The sequence below is a fragment of the Gorilla gorilla genome, chromosome 9, assembly GCF_029281585.2.
Source record: "Gorilla gorilla gorilla isolate KB3781 chromosome 9, NHGRI_mGorGor1-v2.1_pri, whole genome shotgun sequence".
NCBI lineage: Eukaryota > Metazoa > Chordata > Mammalia > Primates > Hominidae > Gorilla > Gorilla gorilla.
This window is the reverse complement of record NC_073233.2, coordinates 85,891,852-85,915,625: the sequence shown is the minus strand read 5'-3', so window position 1 is coordinate 85,915,625 and position 23,774 is coordinate 85,891,852. Positions and strand designations below refer to the sequence as shown.

Here is a 23,774-nt window from a genome sequence, read left to right as displayed (position 1 = left end):
TAGACAGCTGTTTTTTTTTTTTTTTGGTAATCTAAAGTCCAGACTCTACTCCTTCCCTCCTAGCCCCATATTCTCCCTTCTGGGGAAATTCCCATGAGTTTTAGGCAGGGCGCCAATTCCTGGCCCTTGCTCCCACTATGGAATCCCTTGCAAGAGATGGGATTCTTTTGCTGGCAGCCCCTGGTACATCCGGGCCTGACCGTGACCACAGCAGCAGTAGCCATCCAGTTCTGCAGTGTGGCTCCAGTCAGGCTCCTGGCCTGGGCCCTCTGAACTCCTGGTCCTCGTCCTTTGTGAACACTGATAGTCTTCTAAGAAATTCTCTTTCTGTTTCAGGGGGTGACATTGGCCTCTGTTGCTTGTCCCCAGGATCCCTGTCTGACACCCCTGCTGTGTTTGCTGTGGGGAGTTCTGCTGCCACCACCCATTAGGTATGCAGGTCGCCCCCTTCTCTTGGGTCCAGGTGTCTGGGCTGTGTGAGATGGTGGAGAAGCTGTTCACTTGGGGTAACCAGCTGGGGCCTACGCACTTGGGCTGGGGAGCCAGTGAGCGGGGATCCGGATGGGGTGCGGTTGATTCCTCTCCAGGAACCCAAGGAGGACAAGTTGGGAGAGGTCCTGGGTCCAGGCCATGGGAGATGCCCTTCTGAGTGACAGTGGACAGTTGGTAAACAATAATTGTTTGCATGTGGTCCTGGGCACCAGAAAATTGGCCCTGCAGGCCAGAGGCCATCAGCATGGCCTGAGAAAGAGGTTTGGGGTAAGAATAGGGAAAGGATCCGAGAACCTCTCACTCGAACTGGACCATGGAAAGGCCTATGGGGCTTCAAAAGATGTCTCAGAGAAGGCAGGAGGAGCTGTCCACCAGGAACAGGACACCCGAGGTCCCAAGACTTGGGACGCTGCCCATGTTGGCTACTTCGTTCTGTCCTGTCTTTGCTGGCCGATTTTCAGTCAGAAACCCTTACATGGGAAGGGCCTCTGGATATGTTTGGGGAAGTAGAGAGAAAGGATGGTGTGGGGGGCAGAGTGCCTTAATCCATGCTGGTCTGGTGGGGAAGCCTGGGGCAAGAGTCAGGTAGCACTGATTTTTTTTTTTTTTTTTTGGTCAACTTTTTATTGAAATGTAACTTACACACAGAGGAATGCACCTAAGTTAATATTCACAAAGTGAGCACACTTGTGGAACCAGTACCTAGCTCAAGAAAAAGAACTTTATTCAGCATCCCAGAAGCCTCCCATTAGGGAGGCAATGATTTTATTTATTTATTTATTTTTGAAACAGGGTCTCACTCTTGTTGACTAGGCTGGAGTGCAGTGGCGCGATCTTGGCTCACTGCAACCTCTGCCTCCCGGGTTCAAGCGATTGTCGTGCCTCTCCCGAGCAGCTGGGATTACAGGCGCCCACCACCACACCCGGCTAATTTTTGTGTTTTTAGTAGAGACGGGGTTTCACCATTTTGGCCAGGCTGGCTGGAGGCAGTGATTTTAAAGTGGAACATGGGCAGGGTCTGAAAGCAAAGGGAGGAGGTAGGAAAAGGTCCTCCCATGTGCCAGCCTGGGCTGAGTATAGTTCTGGGGGCTCAGCAGGAGGTCCCTTCTTTATTGGCACCAGCTGGTGAACTGGCCTCCTCGCAGGGCTCAGGGGTGCACCAGTCCCTGGTGCTCAGGGCCTTGGAGCTGGCCCTTGGGAGCTTGGAGAGCAAGTTATCAGCCATAAGTAGCCCTGCAAAGAGAGCCCAGAAACAGTGTTTGTGGAGGTCACAGAATGGGTGGAGCTGGGCCTAGAGCCTGAGGTCAAACAGGGAAGAGGATGTGTCCTGGCTGGGCTGGGAGGGCGTGTGCCCACGAGGTCTGGGAGTGGCTGGCCCCGGGGGAGTGGTTGTAGCAGACACTATTTGCTCCCCAGTTTCTGTTTGTCCAGGAATGATTCACATGAGTTTTACTGATTGGCCCCTCTGTCTCTCATCCTGTGGTGGACACCTGAGTAGGGGACAGAGGGCACCATGGAATGAGCACAGCTGTGGCTCAGAGGGACCTGGTTTTGAACACTGGCTCATGGTTCCGTGACTTTGGGAAAGTCATATTCCTTCTTTGGCCTTGGTTTCCTCATTAGCAAAATGGGACAACAGCATGTACTTCCTAAGACAAACTGTGTAAAATGCCTGGCATTGGGCAGGCACTTAATACATGTCTGTTCCTTTCCTTTGCCATGTTTTCACTTAGCAGCGATTTATCTGGGGCCTAGCATGTAGCAGCCACATGTGCTCAGCACCAGGATCACAGTGGTGAACAAAACCACAGATGTGGAGACTGGCTGCCCTCATGGAGCTTGGGACAGACATTCAGTAAACAAAGGCATGTTCTGAAGGAAAAGCAATGTCTTACTAAAAAGAATCATTGATGACAGCCTTCAAATAGAGTGGTCACGGAAGGCCTCTTGGGAAAGGTAACATTTAAGCTGAGATCTAAAGTATGAGAATGAGCCAGGCATTTGGGAAAGCAGTGCCCAGAGGAGGCTAAAGGACACAGGCTTTACAGCCAGATGTATATGGGTTTTGAATCCTGTTTCCTCTATTTATTTAGCTGTGGGACTTTAGGTGAGTGTCTTCACCTCTCTGGGCCTTGGTTTTATCTTTTGTGAAATGTGGCTAAAAATACCCACTTTATAGAATTGTGAGGATGAAACTCAATCGTGCATACAAAGTACCCTGCGTGGAGTCTGGCACATGGTGAGCACCTGTGAAAATCAGCTCCCCTCTTGTCCCAGTTTGAGACTGTCAAGTGTACAGCATAGACACAATGCATGCACATGTGTGCACACACATTCACACTCACACTTGAGACACATATAGATATGCAGGCAGAACATAGATAGTTCTCTCAAGCTGGGTATTTCAGGAGACTTTCATAAAGGGACTCTTTTGTTTTTTTTTTGAGACAGTCTCATTCTGTCATGCAGGCTGGAGTGCAGTGGTGCAATCTCTGCTCAATGCAACCTCCTCCTCCTGGGTTCAAGTGATTCTCCTGCCTCAGCCTCCCAAGTAGCTGGGACTACAGGCACCCATCACCACACCCAGCAAATTTTTGTATTTTAGTAGAGACGGGGTTTCGCCATGTTGGCCAGGCTGGTCTCAAACTCCTGACCTCAAGTGATCCGCCTCCTTTGACCTCCCAAAGTGCTGGGATTACAGGCGTGAGCCACTGTGCCCGGCCATGAAGGGACATTTTTTTTTTTTTTTTTTTGAGATGGAGTCTCGCTCTGTTGCCCAGGCTAGAGTGTGGTGGCACAATCTCAGCTCACTGCAACCTCTGCCTCCTGCATTCAAATGATTCTCCTGCCTCAGCCTACCAAGTAGTTGGGATTACAGGTGCGCACCACAATGGCCAGCTAATTTTTTGTATTTTTAGTAGAGAAAGGGTTTCACCGTGATGGCCGAGCTGGTTTCGAACTCCTGACCTCAAGTGATCCACCTGCCTCGGCCCCCCAAAGTGCTAGGATTACAGGCGTGAGCCACCGCGCCTGGCCCATAAAGGGACTCTTTACAAACAGTCCCTTTGGCAGGGTTCGGGGAGAGTAACAAGTGATAGTGCAGACCCTGAGGGTTAGTAACAGGGTGAGGAAGGGGGCAGTTAGCAGAACTGAGATGATAGCTGTGTGGAGACAGCTATCACGGGCTGGGACCTTCAGAAGAGGGATGCAGCCAATGTATAGGAACTCGACAGGGAGAGGGCCCGGGAAGAAATATTCTGGCTTCTGCCTCCTCTTGCCTCTGATCTCCCGCTAAGCTCCCATTGGCCAAACTCAGTTGGAAGCCAGGGTGCATGGAAGCCTGTGGATGCACCCCATAAGGATCAGCCTCCCAGAGTAGAAAAGGCTGGGGTGGATCTGGAGAGACAGGTAGAAGAGTTACAGCATGCTCTCCACTCCCACTGGCCTCTTTAGAATGCCAGAAGTGACAGATATACCCATTGTAAAGTGGTGTAAGTCAAAAAGGAAAACCCTCGGTCACCTAACTGGAAACTCCAGGGGTAGGGCCTTAGGCAGAGCTTCATCAGTGCTCAAATGATAGCCAGCAATCAGGTTCTCATCAACTCTTAGTTCTATGTTCCTTTGTAGGTTAACTTCAATCTCAGGCTACATATGGTGGCAAGATGGTGGCAGTAGAGAGTAAAGAAGGGGGTGGCCCCCGAAGCAAAGCCGTGGTTCTTTACAAAGGAGAGTGAATAAAAGCAGGGTGGAAATGTTACACATGTTCACTACAGTTTACCTCGGAGAGCTCATGGCCCATAAACTCAGGCGAGAGGGATTGAGATCACTGAGGCCATGGTGAGCAGGGTCCCCTGCTTGGCTATAGTCTGTTTGGGGATGACTCAGACTGTCTTGAAAACACGTGGGCTGTCCGTTCCCACCTCTGCACTGAAGGGACCTGCAAGATTACTTAGCCCAGCAAAAAGATGAGATTTGTACAAGACCATGTAGTTAATATCAAGGCCAGGACTTGAACCCAGGTCACACAATCTGTCCTCTACACATGACTTGAAAAAAAGAAAGAAAGAAAGAAACACCCATACAGAGTGTTTGGGTGAAAAACAGAGAGAGGAGAGAGGCAGAGAGAGAGAGAGAGAGAAAGATTAAGACAGTATAAAATAATATACAATGAAAAGTAATTTTCCTCCAGGCACAGTGGCTCACGCCTGTAATTCCAGCATTTTGGAAAGCCAGTGAGAATTGCTTGAGCCCAGGAGTTCAGCCTGGGCAACACAGGAAGTTCTCGTCTCTACAAAAAATTTAAAAACTAGCCAGGCATGGTGCTGTGCACCTGTAGTTCCAGCTACTCAGGAGGCTGAGGTCGGGGGATCTCTTGAGTCCAGGAGGTTGAGGCTGTGGTGAACTGTGATTGTGGCACCCCTGAACTCCAGCCTGGGTGACAGAGTGAGACCCTGTCTCAAAAAAATAAATAAATAAAAGAGCTGGGTGTGGCATCCACTGCACTCCAGCCTGGGTGACAGAGCAAGACCCTGTTTCAGAAACAAAAAAGTAATTTTTGTCCCATGATGTATTCCTGGTCCTCTTTCCAGAGGTAATGATGACTAAGTCTCCTTTATATCCTTCCAGAAATTACCGTTGCAAATGCAATGGTGTGCATATATGTATTATATATAATGTGTGTATATATATATATACACATACACACACACTATTATTGTCTTTGTTATCTTTTTTTTTTTTTGAGATGGAGTCTTACTCTGTCGCCCAAGCTGTAGTGCAGTGGTGTGATCTCGGCTCATTGCAACCTCTACCTCTGGTTCGAGCAATCCTCGTGCCTCAGCCTCCCAAGTAGCTAGGATTACAGGCGTGTGCCACAACACCTGGCTAATTTTTTTTTTTTTTTTTTTGAGAAGGAGTCTCGCTCTGTTGCCCAGGCTGGAGTACAGTGGTACAATCTCAGCTCACTGCAACCTCTGCCTCCTGGGTTCAAGTGATTCTCCTGCCTCAGCTTCCTGAGTAGCTGGGACTACAGGTGCCTGCCACCATGCCCGGCTAATTTTTGTATTTTTAGTAGAGACAGGGTTTCACCATGTTGGCCAGGCTGGTCTTGAACTCCTGACCTGAAGTGATCTGCCCTCCTCGGCCTCCCAAAGTGCTGGGATTACAGGCGTGAGCCACCGTGCCCTGCCCCTGTCTTTGTTATCTTGGTGACCTTCCTATATTAGCCACAGATATTCACCTCATTTTCAATAATAGAAGAGTGTTCTCCTATATGGATATATTCTTATTTAACCAGTCCCCAAATGATGGACATTTAGGCTGCTTCTGGTCTTTTGCTTTTGCAAACAATGATGCAACGAACATTCTTGTGCACATAGCGTCTTTGCACGTGTGTGCTCTAGGGGCTAATCCTAAGAAAGGAAATGGTACCTCATGCCTTTCAAGGGCTTATGCTGACACCACTTATGCTAGAAAGAACAAAGACTGATAGAGTTGGAAGGGATCTTAACCATAATCAAGCCCAACTGTTCCCTCCTTATTTTGCAGATGAGGACACTGAGGCCCCAGGTCTGACAGCAGCCTAGTGGTAGATTTGAAGTAGACTATGGTTGGGCATCATGGGATAGGCCTGTAATCTGAACACTTTGGGAGCCTAAGGTGGGAGGATGATTTCAACCTAGGAGTTTGAGACCAGCTTGGGCAACATAGTGAGACCCCCAGCTCTATAAAAAAAATTTAAAAATTAGCTGGGCATGGTGCTGTACCTGTTGGGGGTGACATGGTTGAGCCTGAGAGGTTGAGGCTGCATTAAGCCATCTTTGCACCACTGTACTCCAGACTGGGTGACAAATTGAGATGCTGTCTCAAAAAAAAAAAAAAAAAAAAAAGAGAAGTAGATCACTTTATGTTCTCCCAGAGAAGATGTGGAGGAAAGAGGGCAAGGCTGGGAGTAGGGCAGTACTGGCCTTGTGTCCTGGCCTGGAAGGGCAGGGTGTGGACAACAGAGCAGTTCCTGAAGCCAGACTGCCTGGATTTGAATCGTGGTTTAGCAAAATAGGCTTTCTAAGCTTCAATTTCATCACCTGGAAAATGGGGGTGGTTTTAATCTTCCTTTAGTCTTCCTTATAGGGTTGTTGTGAAGATTAAATGAGATAATGCCTGTGAAACAAAGGTTACCTTTTACTACCATTTCCTAGCCTGGGCATCTTGACTCCTGTGCCTTGCAAGAGGCATTTTTGGGGTTAAAAGGCCCAAGAGCTGGTGAACTAGGGAAATGCCTGGCTTCCAGCCAGGCTCTCTGTTCTTCCAGTCAAGGCTGAAACTGAGCAGGTTCTAACCTTATCCAGAAGCTCTGGCTGCCTGCTCCCTCCAGAAAGGAGCTTGCTGGGGCTGGGACCCAATCAAGTGGAGTGGTTTGAAGGAAGCCCAGCCATACTTCCTCCCTGTGCCTCCATGTGCCTGGCACTGACGGTACAGGGCCTCCCAGATTCCTCCCAGAAATGGTAGGGGCATCACAACTCCCATTTTTGAACTGAAGAATATGAGGCTCCCAGAGTTCAGGGGACTTTCTTCTAAATAAAGAATTCCCTGGGTGGAGTGGGGGACTTCCCAAAGGGAAGGAGGACACATTGGTTCACCATTATCTGTGAGCCACCATTATCTGTGATCCACCATTACCTATGGGCTCTTTAGCATGTCTATCCATATCTATAGTTTCTTCCACTTTCTTCTCAGAGCACTGGTCACACTGTGAAACCAGATATTCATTTCTGTGGTTATTCAATTACAGCTGACAATGGGCCCCATGAGGTTAGCTCTTGTCCCCTGGTTCACTACTCTTTCCCCAGTGCCTGGTGCCATGATTGACACACAGTAGGCAAATATGTGTTCCTCCTCTCTAAAAAGGGATTATGGGCTGGGTGCTGTGGCTCACGCCTATAATCCCAGCACTTTGAGAGGCCGAGGTGGGCAGACCGCTAGAGATCAGGAGTTTGAGACCAACCTGGCCAACATGGTGAAACCCCATCTCTACTAAAAAAAAAAAAATACAAAAATTAGCCAGGCATGATGGCTGGTGCCTGTAATCCCAGCTACTCGAGAGGCTGAGGCAGGAGAATTGCTTGAACTCTGGAGGCGGAGGTTGCAGTGAGCCGAGATCACACCACTGCACTGCAGCCTGGGCAACAGAGCAAGACCCTGTCTCAAAAAAAATAAAATAAATTTAAAAAAAACCACAAATAAATAAAAAGAGATTGCAGGCATGGTGGCTCACACCTGTAATCTCAGTACTTTGGGAGGCCAAGGTAGAAAGATTGCTTGAGCTCAGGGGTTTGAGACCAGTCTGGGCAACATAGTGAGACACCATCTCTACAAAAAAGTAAAAAAAATTAGCTGGGCGTTAGTGGTAATCCCAGCTACTTGGGAGGCTGAGGCAGAAGTGTTGCTTGATTCCAGGATGTCGAGTCTTCAGTTAGCTATGTTAGTGACACTGCACTCCAGCCTAGAGTCTGGGTGACAGAGTGAGATTCTGTCTCAAAAAAAAAAAAAAAAACCCCATTACTTGCTATCAGCGTTATTCTGAAGAGTCAATGGGATAAAGCTCTCCAAAGTGCCTGGCACAGTCAGGTCAATCTGATGTAGTCCTGGACCATTCTCTACAGACTTGCATATTTCTCAAGCAGGTATGGAGCAGAGGGAGGGGAAGAGGGTCCTTGTGGGTTGGCAGGGGTCTCCCTCTCTGCAGGACTCACAAAGGGAGCCTTGTATGGGAGCGGGTGGACAGGATGCCTCGTGGCACAGCTGAGCCCCAGGCTGCCAAGCCTGGGCTGGGTTAGGCTGGGCACTCTGCCACAAGCAGCCTTCTGAGGGCCCTTTCATCTGAGTCCCAGCTGCCATTTGGCTGGCTGGCCTAAAGCCCAGCCGCCTGGAGGGGAGAGGGGCTGGCCGCATTGTCTCCTGAAGAACAGAGGGGAGTGAGTGAGGGGAGGGCAGAAGGAAGCAGTGCTTGCTCTTGGAGTCAGGCCAAAGGGAAACAAGATACAATGATAGGCAATAGCAAGGGGCTGTTTGAATTCTTTTGTTGCCATAGCATCAAGCAAGCCAGGATCACAGAGACCATCTCAGAAAATACACAAACCCCCACCATATTATAGGTGGAGAACTGAGGCCCAGAGAGGGGCAGGGACGTGTCTAAGGTGGTACTGCAAACTGGTGGCAGAGCCGAAACTAGAGCCCTGCTCTCTCGTCTCCTGGCCTGACTGACTCAAAGAGGTGCTTCATCTCTGGGAGGCTTGGGGTCCTCATATAGAAAATGGAGGTGCTAATGCCTATTTTGAACTGCCAGGGTCAAATGTGCTAATGTCACTGGAAAACTGAATTTTTTTCCTACTTTGCATTGGTGGCAAAGAAAGAACACGCAATTGGGGTGGTAGGGGGGGGAAGAAGCAAGCAGGTTTTATATCCCTGTCCAGGAATGGAGACAGAGAGAGCTCTTGCTCTAAAGAAATTTTCTCACAGAAAGGCCAGGCACGATGGCTCACACCTGTAATCCCAGCACTTTGGGAGGCTGAGGCAGGTGGATCATGAGGTCAGGAGATCGAGACCATCCTGGCTAACACGGTGAAACCCTGTCTCTACTAAAAAATACAAAAAAAAATTAGCCAGGCATGGTGGTGGGCACCTGTAGTCCCAGCTACTTGGGAGGCTGAGGCATGAGAATGGTGTGAACCTGGGAGGTGGAGCTTGCAGTGAGCCGAGATTGCGCCACTGCACTCCAGCCTGGGGGACAGAGCGAGACTCCATCTCAAAAAAAAAAAAAAAAAAAAAAAAAAGTCTTGTCTGAGATTCCTTGTGGCACTGAGTTCCATCAAAACCTATTAAAAAACCCTAGTAAAAATAATTATTCTGGCTGAACTTTATGCAAATAATCAGGTCAACCATAAGACTAAAGTTTATTTTGCAAACAACTCAGTCCTATCATAATCTCTTTTTGACAAAAGTGAGAACAGGAGAGAGAAAAATTAAGTTTCAAAACTTATCATACACTTGACATTACATTCCAGTTTCATTAGTTGTTTTTAAGTTTTTCCCCACATTTTAAATTAACCCTGCTTATTCATGTGAACCAACCAGTGACCTCTGGCTAAAAACAGAAAATCTGGATCAATATACTAGTTCTGGGGAATTACCCTGCAAATCCTGTCAGGTGACAGCAGTAAATAGGGTGCCCATAACCGGGAGGTTTCTTCGTTTGGTAAAATAAGACCAAGGGAGCTAACCAAAGCCAAGCTCCATGCACCCAAATCTTAGCAGGCGTAACTATAGTCACTAGTTATCTGGGCGTGTCAGCGACTTCAGGATTTCTAAGCCATCCTTACCCCCTTGTTTTGTTTTTATACATCTCTTTTTTTTTTGGAGACGGAGTCTTGCTCTGTTGCTCAGGCTGGACTGCAGTGGCGTGGTCTTCGCTCACTGCAACCTCCTCCTCCGGGGTTCAAGCGATTCTCATGCCTAAGCCTCCCCAGTAGCTAGGATTACAGGCATGCACCACCATGCCCAGCTAATTTTTGTATTTTTAGTAGAGATGGGGTTTCACCATATTGGTCAGGCTGGTCTCGAACTCCTGACCTGAAGTGATCTGCCCACCTCGGCCTCCCAAAGTGCTGAGCCACTGTGCCTGACCTCATTTTTATGCATGTCTTTTAATAACCCGGTTTGTCTCTTCTCGCCTCCCAGGATCAAGTGATCCTTTTACTTTACCCTCCCAAATAGCTGTGACTACACACGTGTGCCACCATACCCAGTTAATTTTTGTATTGTCTGCAGAGATGGGGTTTTGCCATGTTTCCCAGGCTAGTCTCAAACTCCTGGGCTCAACTGATCTGCTGATCTCGGTCTTTCAAAGTGCTGCGATCACAGGTGTGAGTCACCATGCCTGGCTCCACATGATATACTTGTCACATCCCCTCAGGATGCTATTTATTTATTTTTTTTTGAGATGGACACTTGCTCTATTGCCAAAGCTGGAATGCAGTGGTGTGATCTGGGCTCACTACAACCTCCGCCTCCCGGATTCAAGCAATTCTCCTGCTTCAGCCTCCCGAGTAGCTGGAACTATAGGCGCATGCCACCATGCCCGGCTAATTTTTGTATTTTTAGTAGATATGGGGTTTCACTATGCTGGCCAGGCTGTTATTGAACTCTTGACCTCATGATCCACCTGCCTCAGCCTCCCAAAGTGTTGGGATTACGGGCGTGAGCCACTGCTCCTGGCCCCTTAGGATGCTCTTGACTGTGACAGTTTCTCAGATTTTTCCTCTTTTGGGTGACCTTGATAGTTTTGAGGAGTACTGGTCAGTTATATTATAGGATGTCCCTCTATTGAAATTTCTCTGATGTTTTTCTCATGATTGAACTGAGGTTATGAGTTTTGGGGAGGAAGATCATTTTCCTCACATCACATCAAGGGTATATACTCGGTACTATAAACAAAAAATGAAAGTCTCAGCCCCCCAACCATCTGAATGGACCCCTCCTTCTGGCCAAGGGCATTCCAAAGCTAACCTGAAAAACTAGTTCAGGCCATGACTGGAAGGAGGTCACACATGCCTCATTATACCCTTCCCCCTTTTGGAATTCAGGCACAGCTGACCAGTATTACCATCAAAACAGAGACCTTAAGACTGACAGAACAGTCTGTCAGTCATGCGCAAAGTCTGTCAGTCTTTAAGTCTGATAAGAAATATTTGCAATCTATTCTCTCTGAAACCTGCTACCTGGAGGCTTCATCTGCATGATAAAACCTTGGTCTACGCAACCCTTTATAGTAACCCAGACATCCCTTTCTATTGATCTCAGGTCTTTAGATAATAACCCATTGGCAAGCAGAAAATCCTTGCTTTTTTATTTTTATTTTTTAAAAGTAGAGACAGGGTCTGGCTGGGAGTGGTGGCTCACGCCTGTAATCCTAGCACTTTGGGAGGCCGAGCCAGGCAGATCACAAGGTCAGGAGATCGAGACCATCCTGGCCAACATGGTGAAACCCCGTCTCTACTAAAAATACAAAAATTAGCTGGTTGTGGTGGTACATGCCTGTAATCCCAGCTACTCGGGAGGCTGAGGCAGGAGAATTGCTTGAACTTGGGAGGCAGAGGTTGTAGTGAGCCGAGGTTGCACCGCTGCACTTCAGCCTGGTGACAGAGCGAGACTCTGCCTCAAAAAAAAAAAAAAAAATAGGGACGGGGTCTTGCTATGCTGCCCAGGTTGGTCCCCAGCTCCTGGGCTCAAGCTATCTGCCTACCTTAGCCTCCCAAAGTGCTGCGATTACAGGCATGAGTTTCCACGCCTCAGAATCAGAAAATCGTTGAATCTGCTTATGACCTGGAAGCCCCCACAACTCCTTCCAGCTGTCCAGTCTTTTTGGACCTAACCAATGTGCATCATACATGTATTAACTGGTATCTTCAATTTTATTATATTTTAATTAATTAATTAATTAATTACTTTTTTTTTGAGATGGATTCTCGCTCTGTTGCCCAGGCTAGAGTGCAGTGTCATAATCTCGGCTCACTGCAACCTCCACCTCCCAGGTTCAAGCAATTCTCCTGCCTCAGCCTCCTGAGTAGCTGGGACTACAGGCGCACGCCACCACGCCAGCTAATTTTTTGTACTTTTAGTAGAATTGGGGTTTTACCATGTTGGCCAGGCTAGTGCCAAACTCCTGACCTCAAATGATCTGCCCACCTTGGCCTCTCAAAGTGCTGGGATTACAGGCGTGAGCCACTACACCTGGCCTTATATATTTATTTACAATCTCTAGTCCAACAGAGATATATATTTTTTGAAACAGGATCTCATTCCACTGCCCAAGCTGGGGTGCAGTGGTGTGATCATAGGTGACTACAGCCCTGACCTCCTAGGCTCAAGAGATCCTCTTGCCTCAGCCTCCCAAGTAGCTGAGACTACAGGCACATGTCACCATGCCCGACTAAGTTTTGTATTTTTTGCAGACATAGGGACTCACCATGTTGCCCAGGCTGGACTTGAACTCCTGGGGTCAAGTGATCCTCCCATCTTGGCCTCCCAGATCCACTCCCTTGGGATTATAGACTGAGCCACTGATGCCTAGCCAATTGATGTCTTTTCTTTTCTTTTCTTTTCTTTTCTTTTTTTTTTTTTTTTGAGATGGAGGCTCACTCTATCTTCCAGGCTGGAGTGCAATGGTGCGATCTCAGCTCACTGCAACCTCTGCCTCCCGGGTTCAAGTGATTTTCCTGCCTCAGCCTCCTTAGTAGCCGTAGCCGGGGATACAGGCACGCACCACCATGCCCGGCTAATTTTTACCTTTTTAGTAGAGATAGGGTTTCACCATGTTGGCCAGGCTGGTCTCAAATTCCTGACTTCAAATGATCCACCTGCCTTGGCCTCCCAAAGTGGTGAGATTACAGGCGTGAGCCACCATGCGTGGCCCTAGTGTCTTATGTCTCCTTGAATATATAAAACCAAGTTGTAGCCTGACCACCTTGGGCACATGACCTGAGGACATCCTGAGGTTGTATCGTGGGCATGTTCTTAACCTTGGCAAAATAAACTTTTAAATTGGTTGAGACTTGTCTCAGATACTGTTTGGTTTACAGCAAGCACATACTGTCATCATGGTCGATAACTGTTGGCAACTGACTTTGGTCACCTGGCTGGAGTAGTATTGATCAGTTTCCCCAATGTAAAGTTTCTTCTCTTTTTCCTCCTTCCTATATTGTACTCGTTGGAAGAAGTCATGGTGCATAGCCCACACTTAAGGAGTGGGAAATTATGCTCCCTCTCCTTTAGAGTTATATTTTAACTCTAGGAAAACAACCCCACAAAACAGATACCTAACTCTTTTCACCAATGGGCATGCTTTGTACTCCAAGCAGCTGCCCTGGGCTGGCTAAATAGTCTACACAGGCCACTGTTATAGTAAATTAAAATGGAGATAAGGCCTGAAGAATCCCTGGCTAGACAATGCTAGTTAGGCCTCATAAGGGAACTCAGCCTTGCTGGATTTGCAAACATAAGCAAAACTTAACTTGGGTCAATGTGGTGGTTAATACTGACTGTCAACTTGATTGGATTGAAGGACACAAAGTATTGATCCTGGGTGTGCCTGTGAGGGTGTTCCCAATGGAAATTAACATTTGAGTCAGTGGTCTGGGAAAGGATGGCCCACCCTTAATCTGGGTGGGCACAATCTAATCAGCTGCCAGCATGGCTAGAACATAAAGCAGGCAGAAAAATGTGAAAAGAGAGACTGGCCTAGCCTCCCAGCCTACATCTTTTTCCCGTGCTGGATGCTTCCTGCCCTCAAACATCAGACTCCAAGTTCTTCATTTTTGGAACTCGGACTGGCTCTCCTTGCTTCTCAGCCTGCCAATGGCCTGTTGTGGGACCTTGTGATTGTGTGAGTTAATACTTAATAAACTCCCATATATATATACACACACACACACACACACACACGTGTGTATATATGTGTGTGTGTGTATATATACACACATATGTATATATATAAAGGGGAGTTAAAAAAGTAACGGAATATATATATACAAATATATGTGTATGTATATATACCATTAGTTTTATTTTATTATTATTGTTTTTTGAGATGGGATTATACTCTTGTTGCCCAGGCTGGAGTGCAATGGCTTGATCTCAGCTCACTGCAACCTCCGCCTCCTAGGTTCAAGCGATTCTTCTGCCTCAGCCTCCCAAGTAGCTGGGATTACAGGTGCCCACCACCACGCCCAGCTAATTTTTTGTATTTTGTAGAGATGGGGTTTCACCATGTTAGTCAGGCTAGTCTCCAACTCCTAACCTCAGGTGATCCACCTGCCATGGCCTCCCAAAGTGCTGAGATTACAGGCGTGAGCAACTGTGTCCAACCCTATTCCGTTAGTTCTGTCCCTCTGTAGAACCCTGACTAATAGAGTCATTTCTGGTAAATGCTAATGTTAGACAGAAACGAAACTTAACATCAGCCAACCACAAGCAGCCAACTAACATATAATTAAGTAGCTGTGGACTTTTCAACAAAGGAAACCAAAAAAGTAGATTTTGTAACTGTAACCAACTATATATATATATATATATATATATATTTTTTTTTTTTTTTTTGAGAGGGAATCTTTGTTGCCCAGGCTGGAGTTCAGTGGTGCAATCTTAGCTCACTACAATCTCTGCCTCCCGGGTTCCAGCGATTCTCCTGCCTCAGCGTCCAGAGTATCTGGGATTACAGGCACATGCCATCACACCCAGCTAATTTTTGTATTTTCAGTAGAGATGGGGTTTCACCATTTTGATCCGGCTGGTCTCGAACTTCTGACCTCAAATGATCTGTCCGCTTTGGCCTCCCAAAGTGCTAGGATTACAGGCGTGAGCCACCATGCCTGTCCCCAATAAAATATCTTGCTTCCACATTCTCCCCATAAATATTTGCCTCTGATGCATTGTCATGGGAACACTCAACCTCTTTCCATCTGGTGTTCCCCAATTCAAGAATTGCCTGTTACTCAAGTATACTCTTAAAAAAGTTTTGTTGATCCTCAGACTTTACATTTTAACACCACCCTACCTCCTAGAGCGCCAGTTTTCTGATCTGTAAAATGGGTGTTGCAGATCTTTCACTCCCTAGGACTGTAGGGAATAGAAAGTCTCTGGTTGTCAGTGTCAGTCAATGTCAATTCCTTCTGCCTCCCCCATTTCACTACTGGGAACTTCGAGGCCCAGAGAGGGGCATTAACTAATGTCAACTTTAATAACGGGATTCAAGCAATATGTTTAAATAATTTATTTAAGTGTAAAAGAAAATACAGGAAGAGGCAAGTTGCCGTGGCTCAGGCCTGTAATCTCACCGCTTTGGGAGGCTGGGGTGGGAGGATCACTTGAGCCCAGGAGGTTGAGGTTGCAGTGAGCCTGATCCGCCACGGTACTTCAGCCTGCGCGACAGAGTGAGACCCTGTCTCTGAAAAAAAAAAAAAAAAAAAGAAAGAAAGAAAAGGAAGGAAGTTAATCTATATCAAAAGGTCAGTCCTTAAGGGGTCTGCTCCATTTCTCGGTCTCCAAAGTCAGCCCTTCTCAGGGCCTAACAACTTTTAGAAGCCCCAAATAGACAGACTGTCCATTTCTTTCTGCACTTGGCCCGGTCTCACTGCAAGCCACGCCTGGCTCAACCCCGTCCCGCCTTGAGCCTCGGTGTTCCCACCTAGGGGCGGGCAGCCAGGGGCACTTCCGCTGGCCCAAGTGATCTGCATGTGGCAGGGCTGCGCAGTGGAGCGGCCAGTGGGCAGGATGACGAGCCAGACCCCTCTGCCCCAGTCCCCCCAGCCCAGGCGGCCGACGGTAAGTGCGAGGCTAGCTGCGTCCCCGCGCCTCTGTCCTCCGCCTCTTCCCTCCCTTCCAGTTTCTCCTGCCCGTCCCTCCCAGACGCCCGAGCCCCTGCTTCTGGCGCGCTGTCCCCCTTCACCTCGGGCTGGTCGCTCTCTTCTCTCTTTGCCGTCCCTCCTGCTGGGATCACTCTCCTTTCGCGCCTCGGTGTCCCTTTCTGGTTTGGCTCTGTCCAGCCTTTCCTCTTTGCCCTTTTGCTTCCTCCCTCTACATTGGGTCTTTAGTTCCTCTCCCTTCTCTCTTCCCCCCGGCTTGTCCTAGCCCACGGCTCCTCCTCTGCCCCACCTTCTCCCCTGCTCCCGGTGGGAGAAGCCCATCCAACCAGCTCGGCCAGAGGATCTTTCCCTCACCTGCAGCCCTCTCCAGCCTGCCCCTGCCCCCTGGCTGGGTCTCCAGCCTGCCCCTGCCCTCTGGCTGGGTCCCAAATCCCTCTGCTTGCCTGCCTGGTCCCCAGCTTGGGTGAGGGGAGTTGGGGAGGAGGATGGGGAAAAGGCTGCGTGCACTCTGGGAGCAGAACATTCGGGTTCTCTCCTGCACTGAGAGTCATCTTGAAGATCTGGAGGAAGAGAAAGCAGATCCAGCAGCAGGGCAGCGTGGCTCTCTCTAATAGGGCCATGATCACGTCATTGTTGTTGGCTATTGACAAAGCCACATGCCTAGTGCCAGGACCACCCTAGGTGCTCCATAAATGCCTGAATGAATTACTGGGGAAGTGTAAGGCACTGTGCATGATGCCAGGTAGGGCAAGATTGGCCTTGAACAGAATACTAGATGCTCCTGTAAATCAGAGGATATTCCCCTCCCTTAGGAGCCTCACAGAGTTTTTGTTTGTTTGTTTGTTAAAATAGAGATGGGGTCTCGCCATGTTGGTGAGACCCAGGCTGGTCTCAAACTCCTGGTTGAGACTCCAGGCTGGTCTCAAACTCTTAGGCACAGGCAATCCTCCTACCTCAGCCTCCCAAAGTGCTGGGATTACAGGCGTGAAACACAGCACTTGGCCAGGAACCTCACAGTCAATGAAGAAACAGGGAATTGCAAGGGAAGAACTGCCAGGCCAGCGGAAGTATAGTAGTGTAGGACTTTCTGGGATCACAGTGAGACAACTCACCCCGAAGGACTCCCAGAGGAATTCATCTGAAGGATGAGTGGGGTCAGAGAAAGGAGTGTGGATGGCAAGTGAGTGAGCTTCTGGAGGTGAGGGGGCTTGCCCAGCTCTGGATTGGAGGGGTGGGGAGCAGCAGGCAGTTCTGGTAGTTGATTGCGAGGGGCGAAGTAGCAGCCTAGTTGCAAAGGGCCTCTAAACCTTGTTATGGAGTCTGGAGTTTATCTGGAAGGGAATGAAAAGTTACTCAAGTGTTTAATGCAGGGAGTGACAGGATCAGATCTGTACTTCAGAAAACGTACTCTCAGCCAGGCGTGGTAGCTCATGCCTGTAGTTCCAGCACTTTGGGAGGCAGAGGTGGGTGGACCACCTACCTCAGGAGTTCGAGGCCAGCCTGGCCAACATGGCAAAACCCTGTCGGTATAAAAAATACAGAAATTAGCTGGACAGGGTGGCACACGCCTGTAGTCCCAGCCACTCTGGAGGCTGAGGCAGGAGAATCGCTTGAGCCTAAGAGGTGGGGGTTGCAGTGAGCCGAGATTGTACCACTGCACTCCAGCCTGGGCAACAGAGTGAGACCTTGTCTCAAAACAAAAAACAAGCAAACAAAAACAAAAAACAAAAAGAAGCTTAGGAACACGGCTGAGGTCTTGTTTGATAAAGAAATGGAGCTGAAGATGTCAGTGCAGGAAACTTTTTTTTTTTTTTTTTTGAGACAGGGTCTCCCTCTGTCACCTAGGCTGGAGTGCAGTAGTGCAATCTTGGCTCACTGCGACCTCTGCCTTCCAGGTTCAAGCAATTCTCAGCCTCCCAAGTAGCTGGGATTAGAGGCATGCACCACCAGGGCCCAGCTAATTTTTTGTATTTTTAGTAGAGATAGGGTTTTGCCATGTTGTCCAGGCTAGTCTTGAACTCCTGGCCTCAAGTGATCCTCCCACCTTGGCCTCCCAAAGTGCTGGGATTACAGGCGTAAGCCACTGCACCCAGCCTGTTTTTTTGAAGCATCTGGAAATTAGCTTCAGAAAGGATATTTGATGTGACTGGATCTGTTAGACTTTCAGAGCTGGGGAAGCTTAGCGTTCTTTTGGTCCATTTTGCCTCCCTGTTTCACAGATGACTAAGCTTAGTTCCAGAGAAGGAAAGCAAAGGGCCCTGGGCACATATCTAAGTATTGGCAGTAGAGGGGCAGGATGTTGGGAAGGATCGGGGTGAGGCACCCTTACTGTGTTGGAGTCATGCTAATACAGGTATCATCTCAGCTCCAACTTCATCACATCCTAGCTGTGTGACTTCTGTCTGAGCTTTCCTTGCCTGTAACATGGGGACATTAGGAGGACCTGAGAGCTTTCAGTGGTGTAGGAGTAATGAGAACATATTGGTCCATTCAAGGGTTAAACTCTGCAGCTTTGCATTTAACTGCGTGCTTTACAGAGGTGACTTCAGGGTTAACCAAACAGCCCTGCCAAGGGGCCTTGAGGTTTATGGGAGAAAGAATCAGAGGTTCTGGGCTTATTTTTCTCAGCTCTATTGTTTGGCTGCTGTCAAGATGCATCCTCTCCTCTGCCTTCTCCCTTCCAGTCAGCAGAACTGTCCCCTGGTAGGAGATGTTGTCATGGCAATCAGATTTCTCCAGCAGTTTGGTTGCCTTTGACTCTCTTAACTCCAGTACTTTAATCTTAGGAGAGCCCACAGACCAGTTGAGAATGAGGACACACCTAAATCAGACTGAGGGACATTCCTGAGCCCTGTCCCCATCCCCACTCTTGTGGTTAAATCTTCCCTCTAACACTATGCATCTATTCCTCAGCAGCAGCAGCCATCACATCCCTTAGGAAATCTTCTCTGACAGCCTCCAACCCACATCCACAAAAAGACCTGACCCCTCCTACCTTTCAGTCTTCCCTCTCAGCACCTACATGCTTAAGCCGTCTATTTCGCTCTCTCCACTGTGAGTTCCTTGAAAGCGGGGACTGTGTCCTGTTCTTCTGTTTGGCACAAGGTTTGCATGTAATAGGCCCAACATACATTTTGTTGAATGAATGAGTCACTAAGGGAATGAAGAGTGAAGGTACTGGAAGCCTGAAGGTAATTTATGTAATGACTAAGAGCTCAAGCTTGGAGTAAAACGGACCTGAGTTCAGATTCTGACATCATCACTTAACAACCAGTCTTAGTGCTCAGCCCAGGGTCTGGCACAGAGAGGTGGCCTCTAAAAGTTTTGTTGAACAACCAAACTTGCATTTGCACTGCACTTCACAGTTTGTGAAGCAGTTTTACACCCACAATATGTAGAGTTACTGGCCTTTTCATTACGAAGAATATTCCTGTTATTATTTAAGTCTCATGGGCCTATATTTTGAAAAACATTCATCAAACAAATTTCATTTTTGCTGGGCGTGGTGGCTTGCATCTGTAATCCCACCTGCTTGGGAGGCTCAGGCAGGAGGAAGCCTTGAATCCAGGAGTTCAAGACCAGCCTGGGCAACATAGTAAGACCCGTCTCTAAAAAAATTTTTTTAAGTAGCCAGATGCAGTGTTGAATGTCCTGTAGTTCCATCTACTTGGGAGGCTGAGGCAGGAGGATGACTTGAGCCCAAGTTCAAGGCTGCAGTGAGTTATAATCATGCCACTGCACACCCAGTCTGGGCAACAACAGAGCAAGACCGCATCTCTTAAAAAAAAATTCAATTTTCTGGCTGGGGCTGTGGCTCACGCCTGTAATCCCAGCACTTTGGGAGGCCTAGGTGGACAGATCACTTGAGGTCAGGAGCTCGAGACCAGCCTGGCCAACCTGGTGAAACCCAGTCTGTACTAAAAATACAAAAATTAGCCAGGCATGGTGGTGCACATCTGTACTTGGGAGGCTGAGGCACGATAATTGCTTGAGCCTGGGAGGCTGAAGTTGTAGTGGGCCAAGATCACATCACTGCACTCTAGCCTGGGCGACTGAGCGAGACTCCGTCTCAAAAAAAAAAAAAAAAAAGAAAAGAAAAAATTCCATTTTTAAATCAATCAAGGGCATGCGAACTGTTAACCAGAACTTCTAATCTATATGAAATAAGAATGTTTGTCCCCAACTCCCAGCACAGGATGTGGATACATAGTAAATACCCAAGAAATTCTTCCTGAATGAACACATGTATGGTTTCTTTAGTCTTTCTGAAATGTTGGAATTGTCCCTCCTCCTTCACCCCCAGCTTTTATTATATCTTAGATCAGAGTTGAGCATCCCAGGTTGGAAACTCTTGACTTCATAACAACTCCACGTCCCCATTTTACTTTCTTCTTCTTATTTTTTTTTTGAGTTGGACTCTCATTCTGTCGCGCAGGCTGGAGTGCAGTGGCATGATCTCAGCTCATTGTAACCTCTGCCTCCTGGGTTCAAGCGATTCTCCTGCCTCAGCCTCCTGAGCAGCTGGGACTATAGGCATGTGCCACCATGCCTGGCTAATTACTGTATTTTTAGTAGAGATGGGGTTTCACCATGTTGGCCAGGCTGGTTTCGAACTCCTGGTCTCAAGTGATCCACTCACCTCAGTCTCCCAAAGTGCTGGGATTATAGGCGTGAGGCACCATGCCCGGCCTTTACTTTAAAAAAAAATTTTTTTTCCTTAAATCTATTTAAAAAACAACAGAGATGGGGTCTTGCTATGTTGCCTAGGCTGGTCTCCAACTCCTGGCCACAAGTGATCCTCCTGCCTTGGCCTCCCAAAGTGTTGGGATTACAGGCATGAGCCACTATGCCCGGCCAATATCCTTATTTTATAGATGAGGAAACTGAGGCCGTAAGAGGGAAAAAGTCTTGCCAAAGGCCACGGACTTTGGAAGTATCATTGCTGAGACTTCCTTCCATGGCAGCCTCTTCCCATAACGTTCTTCTGTTATTGTTGTTGTTGTTGTTATTGTTGGTTTTTTGAGACAGAGTCTTACTCTGTCACCCAGGCTGGAGTGCAGTGGGGTGATCTTGGCTCACTGCAGCCTCCACCTCCCAGGTTCAGGTGATTCTTGTACCTCAGCCTCCTGAGTAGCTGGGATTACAGGCGCGTGCCATCACACCTGGCTAATTTTTGTATTTTTAGTAGAAACAGGGTTTTGCCAAGTTGGCCAGGCTTGTCTTGAACGCCTGACCTCAGGTGATCTGTCTGCCTCATCCTCCCAAAGTGCTGGGATTACAGGCGTGAGCCACCGTGCCTGGCCTCCTCCCATAACATTCTATGACCTAAAATTAAGATGCTTGAATGGGTATTCTTTTTTCAAACAGAAATCTTTCTTCTTCTTTAAAATGCCCACCCTCGGCCGGGCACTGTGGGAGGCTGAGGCAGGCGGATCACGTGAGGTCAGGAGTTTGAGACCAGACTAGCAAACATGGCGAAACCTCGTCTTTACTAAAAATACAAAAATTAGTTGGGCATGATGGCGGGTGCCTGCAGTCCCAGCGATTAGGGAGGCTGAGGCAGGAGAGTTGCTTTAATCGAGGTGGAAGTTGCAGTGAGCCGAGATTGCACCACTGCACTCTAGCCTGGGTGACAGAGCGAGACTCCGTCGGAAAAAAAAAAAAAAAAAAGCCCACCCCCTGGAGCAACACAGCATAAATATAACCCTCTTTAGTAAGATGGGCCTTTCACTAGCTGAAGCCAATCATTATGGCTCCCCTAAGTTTTTTATCCAGTTATCCTTTGGATAAAAATAAGTAATGCGCTCAGGGGAGATGGCGTGTTGGTTTACTCTGCCTCTTGTGCCCCCAGATGTCTACTGTTGTGGAGCTGAACGTCGGGGGTGAGTTCCACACCACCACCCTGGGTACCCTGAGGAAGTTTCCGGGCTCAAAGCTGGCAGAGATGTTCTCTAGCTTAGCCAAGGCCTCCACGGACGCGGAGGGCCGCTTCTTCATCGACCGCCCCAGCACCTATTTCAGACCCATCCTGGACTACCTGCGCACTGGGCAAGTACCCACACAGCACATCCCTGAAGTGTACCGTGAGGCTCAGTTCTACGAAATCAAGCCTTTGGTCAAGCTGCTGGAGGACATGCCACAGATCTTTGGTGAGCAGGTGTCTCGGAAGCAGTTTTTGCTGCAAGTGCCGGGCTACAGCGAGAACCTGGAGCTCATGGTGCGCCTGGCACGTGCAGAAGCCATAACAGCACGGAAGTCCAGCGTGCTTGTGTGCCTGGTGGAAACTGAGGAGCAGGATGCATATTATTCAGAGGTCCTGTGTTTTCTGCAGGATAAGAAGATGTTCAAGTCCGTTGTCAAGTTTGGGCCCTGGAAGGCGGTCCTAGACAACAGCGACCTCATGCACTGCCTGGAGATGGACATTAAGGCCCAGGGGTACAAGGTATTCTCCAAGTTCTACCTGACGTACCCCACCAAAAGAAACGAATTCCATTTTAACATTTATTCGTTCACCTTCACCTGGTGGTGATCCTCAGGAGCAGAGACTGTTATGAATTCTGGCGTGGCTTATGAAATTAAAAGTTGCCATCAAAGCCATTTTCTTTTAATTTCACAAACATCAGGCAATTTCCAGGGTTGGTCTAGAGCCTTGCCACTAAATATTGATCACTCATTTAAGGACTTTCCACTCCATTGCAACTGATGCCACTATATTTGCCTAGCAACTTGCAGCTACTTCCTTTTCAAAGCCTCATGTATCTCCCAGACCCTTCTCTTGAAGTCCAATAACAAGACCAAGTAAGAATGTTTCAACAATGCGTTGGCAAGAGATGTGAGATGACAACAGGAACATACAAGGTACTGTGAATCTAGATGTTCTGACCTAAAGATGTAGTCTACATAGCCCCAGCTTGGGGTCCAATCCATCTGTCTCTGGCATGTGCCTTCATGTAGTAGGTGCTTTCGTGATCCCCTTTGTGAGATGCTGTGGGTGCTAAAACCTCGGAGCTGTCCTCTTCTCTAGAGTGGAGGTTTTCAAAGTGCATCATCAGCATTACCTGTGAACTTGCTGGAAATACAAATCCTCAGGCCCCACCTCAGACCTACTGAATCAGAATCTCTGGGGGTTGGCACAGCATTCTGATTTACCAAACCCTCCAAGTGATTTTGATGTATTCTAATTTTGAGACCATCTCTAGAAAAGAATTGCTACCTCTTGTATGGAGGTACAAAAGACTGACCTCTTACGTCAAGGAACTTCCTTTCCCAGAGCTCCTCATGGAATCAAGCTGAAGTCAGTCTTCTTCTGAGAGCACATTCTTACTCAGTTTTTTTCCTCTGTCCTACGCTGCTTCCCTCACTCCCCTTCTCCTAAGAGCACTCCATCAATAAACCACTTGCACGAGAGTCTCAGTTTTGGTTCTGCTTCTCACCCTAATACAGGACTTGTCCTCTAAAGGAGGATACATGTAGACATTCATTCTTCTCCAAGTCCAGGTCTGAATTAGATGACCCCCTTCCCTGCATAGTAGCTTGATCAGCTATGTGGGTTGTCTGGGACCTTCTTGGGACATAGGGTTTCTTTCTTGGGACCAAAGGGTTTCTTGGGATACAGGACTTCCAGTATGAAAACTTGGAAGTCTCATCGGGTGCAGTGGCTCACGCCTGTAATCACAGCACTTTGGGAGGCTGAGGCAGGCAGAGAACTTGAGGTCAGGGGTTCAAGACCAGCCTGGCCAACATGGTGAAACCCCATCTGTATTAGTCTGTTTTCACGCTGCTGATAAAGACATACCTGAGACTGGGCAATTTACAAAAGAGAGAGTTTTAATGGACTTACAGTTCCACGTGGCTGGGGAAGCCTCA

The 23,774-nt window shown here is 48.1% G+C and overlaps 1 protein-coding gene across 3 annotated transcripts; it reads left to right on the top strand.

The window, feature by feature from the left end:
* Window positions 1-336: 336 nt before the first annotated feature.
* KCTD14 (potassium channel tetramerization domain containing 14) lies at window positions 337-23,315 on the top strand. Of its 3 annotated transcripts, none has more exons than XM_063693414.1 (2): window positions 337-431; window positions 21,760-23,315. In XM_063693414.1, the coding sequence occupies exon 2, from the start codon at window positions 21,760-21,762 to the stop codon at window positions 22,435-22,437; it is 678 nt and encodes a 225-aa protein (XP_063549484.1). In that variant the 5' UTR covers window positions 337-431; the 3' UTR covers window positions 22,438-23,315. The 3 variants fall into 3 exon arrangements, with proteins under 3 accessions (XP_063549484.1, XP_063549483.1, XP_004051918.3); XM_063693413.1 differs by lacking the exon at window positions 337-431 and adding an exon at window positions 8,650-8,763; XM_004051870.4 differs by lacking the exon at window positions 337-431 and adding an exon at window positions 15,694-15,867.
* Window positions 23,316-23,774: the final 459 nt, after the last annotated feature.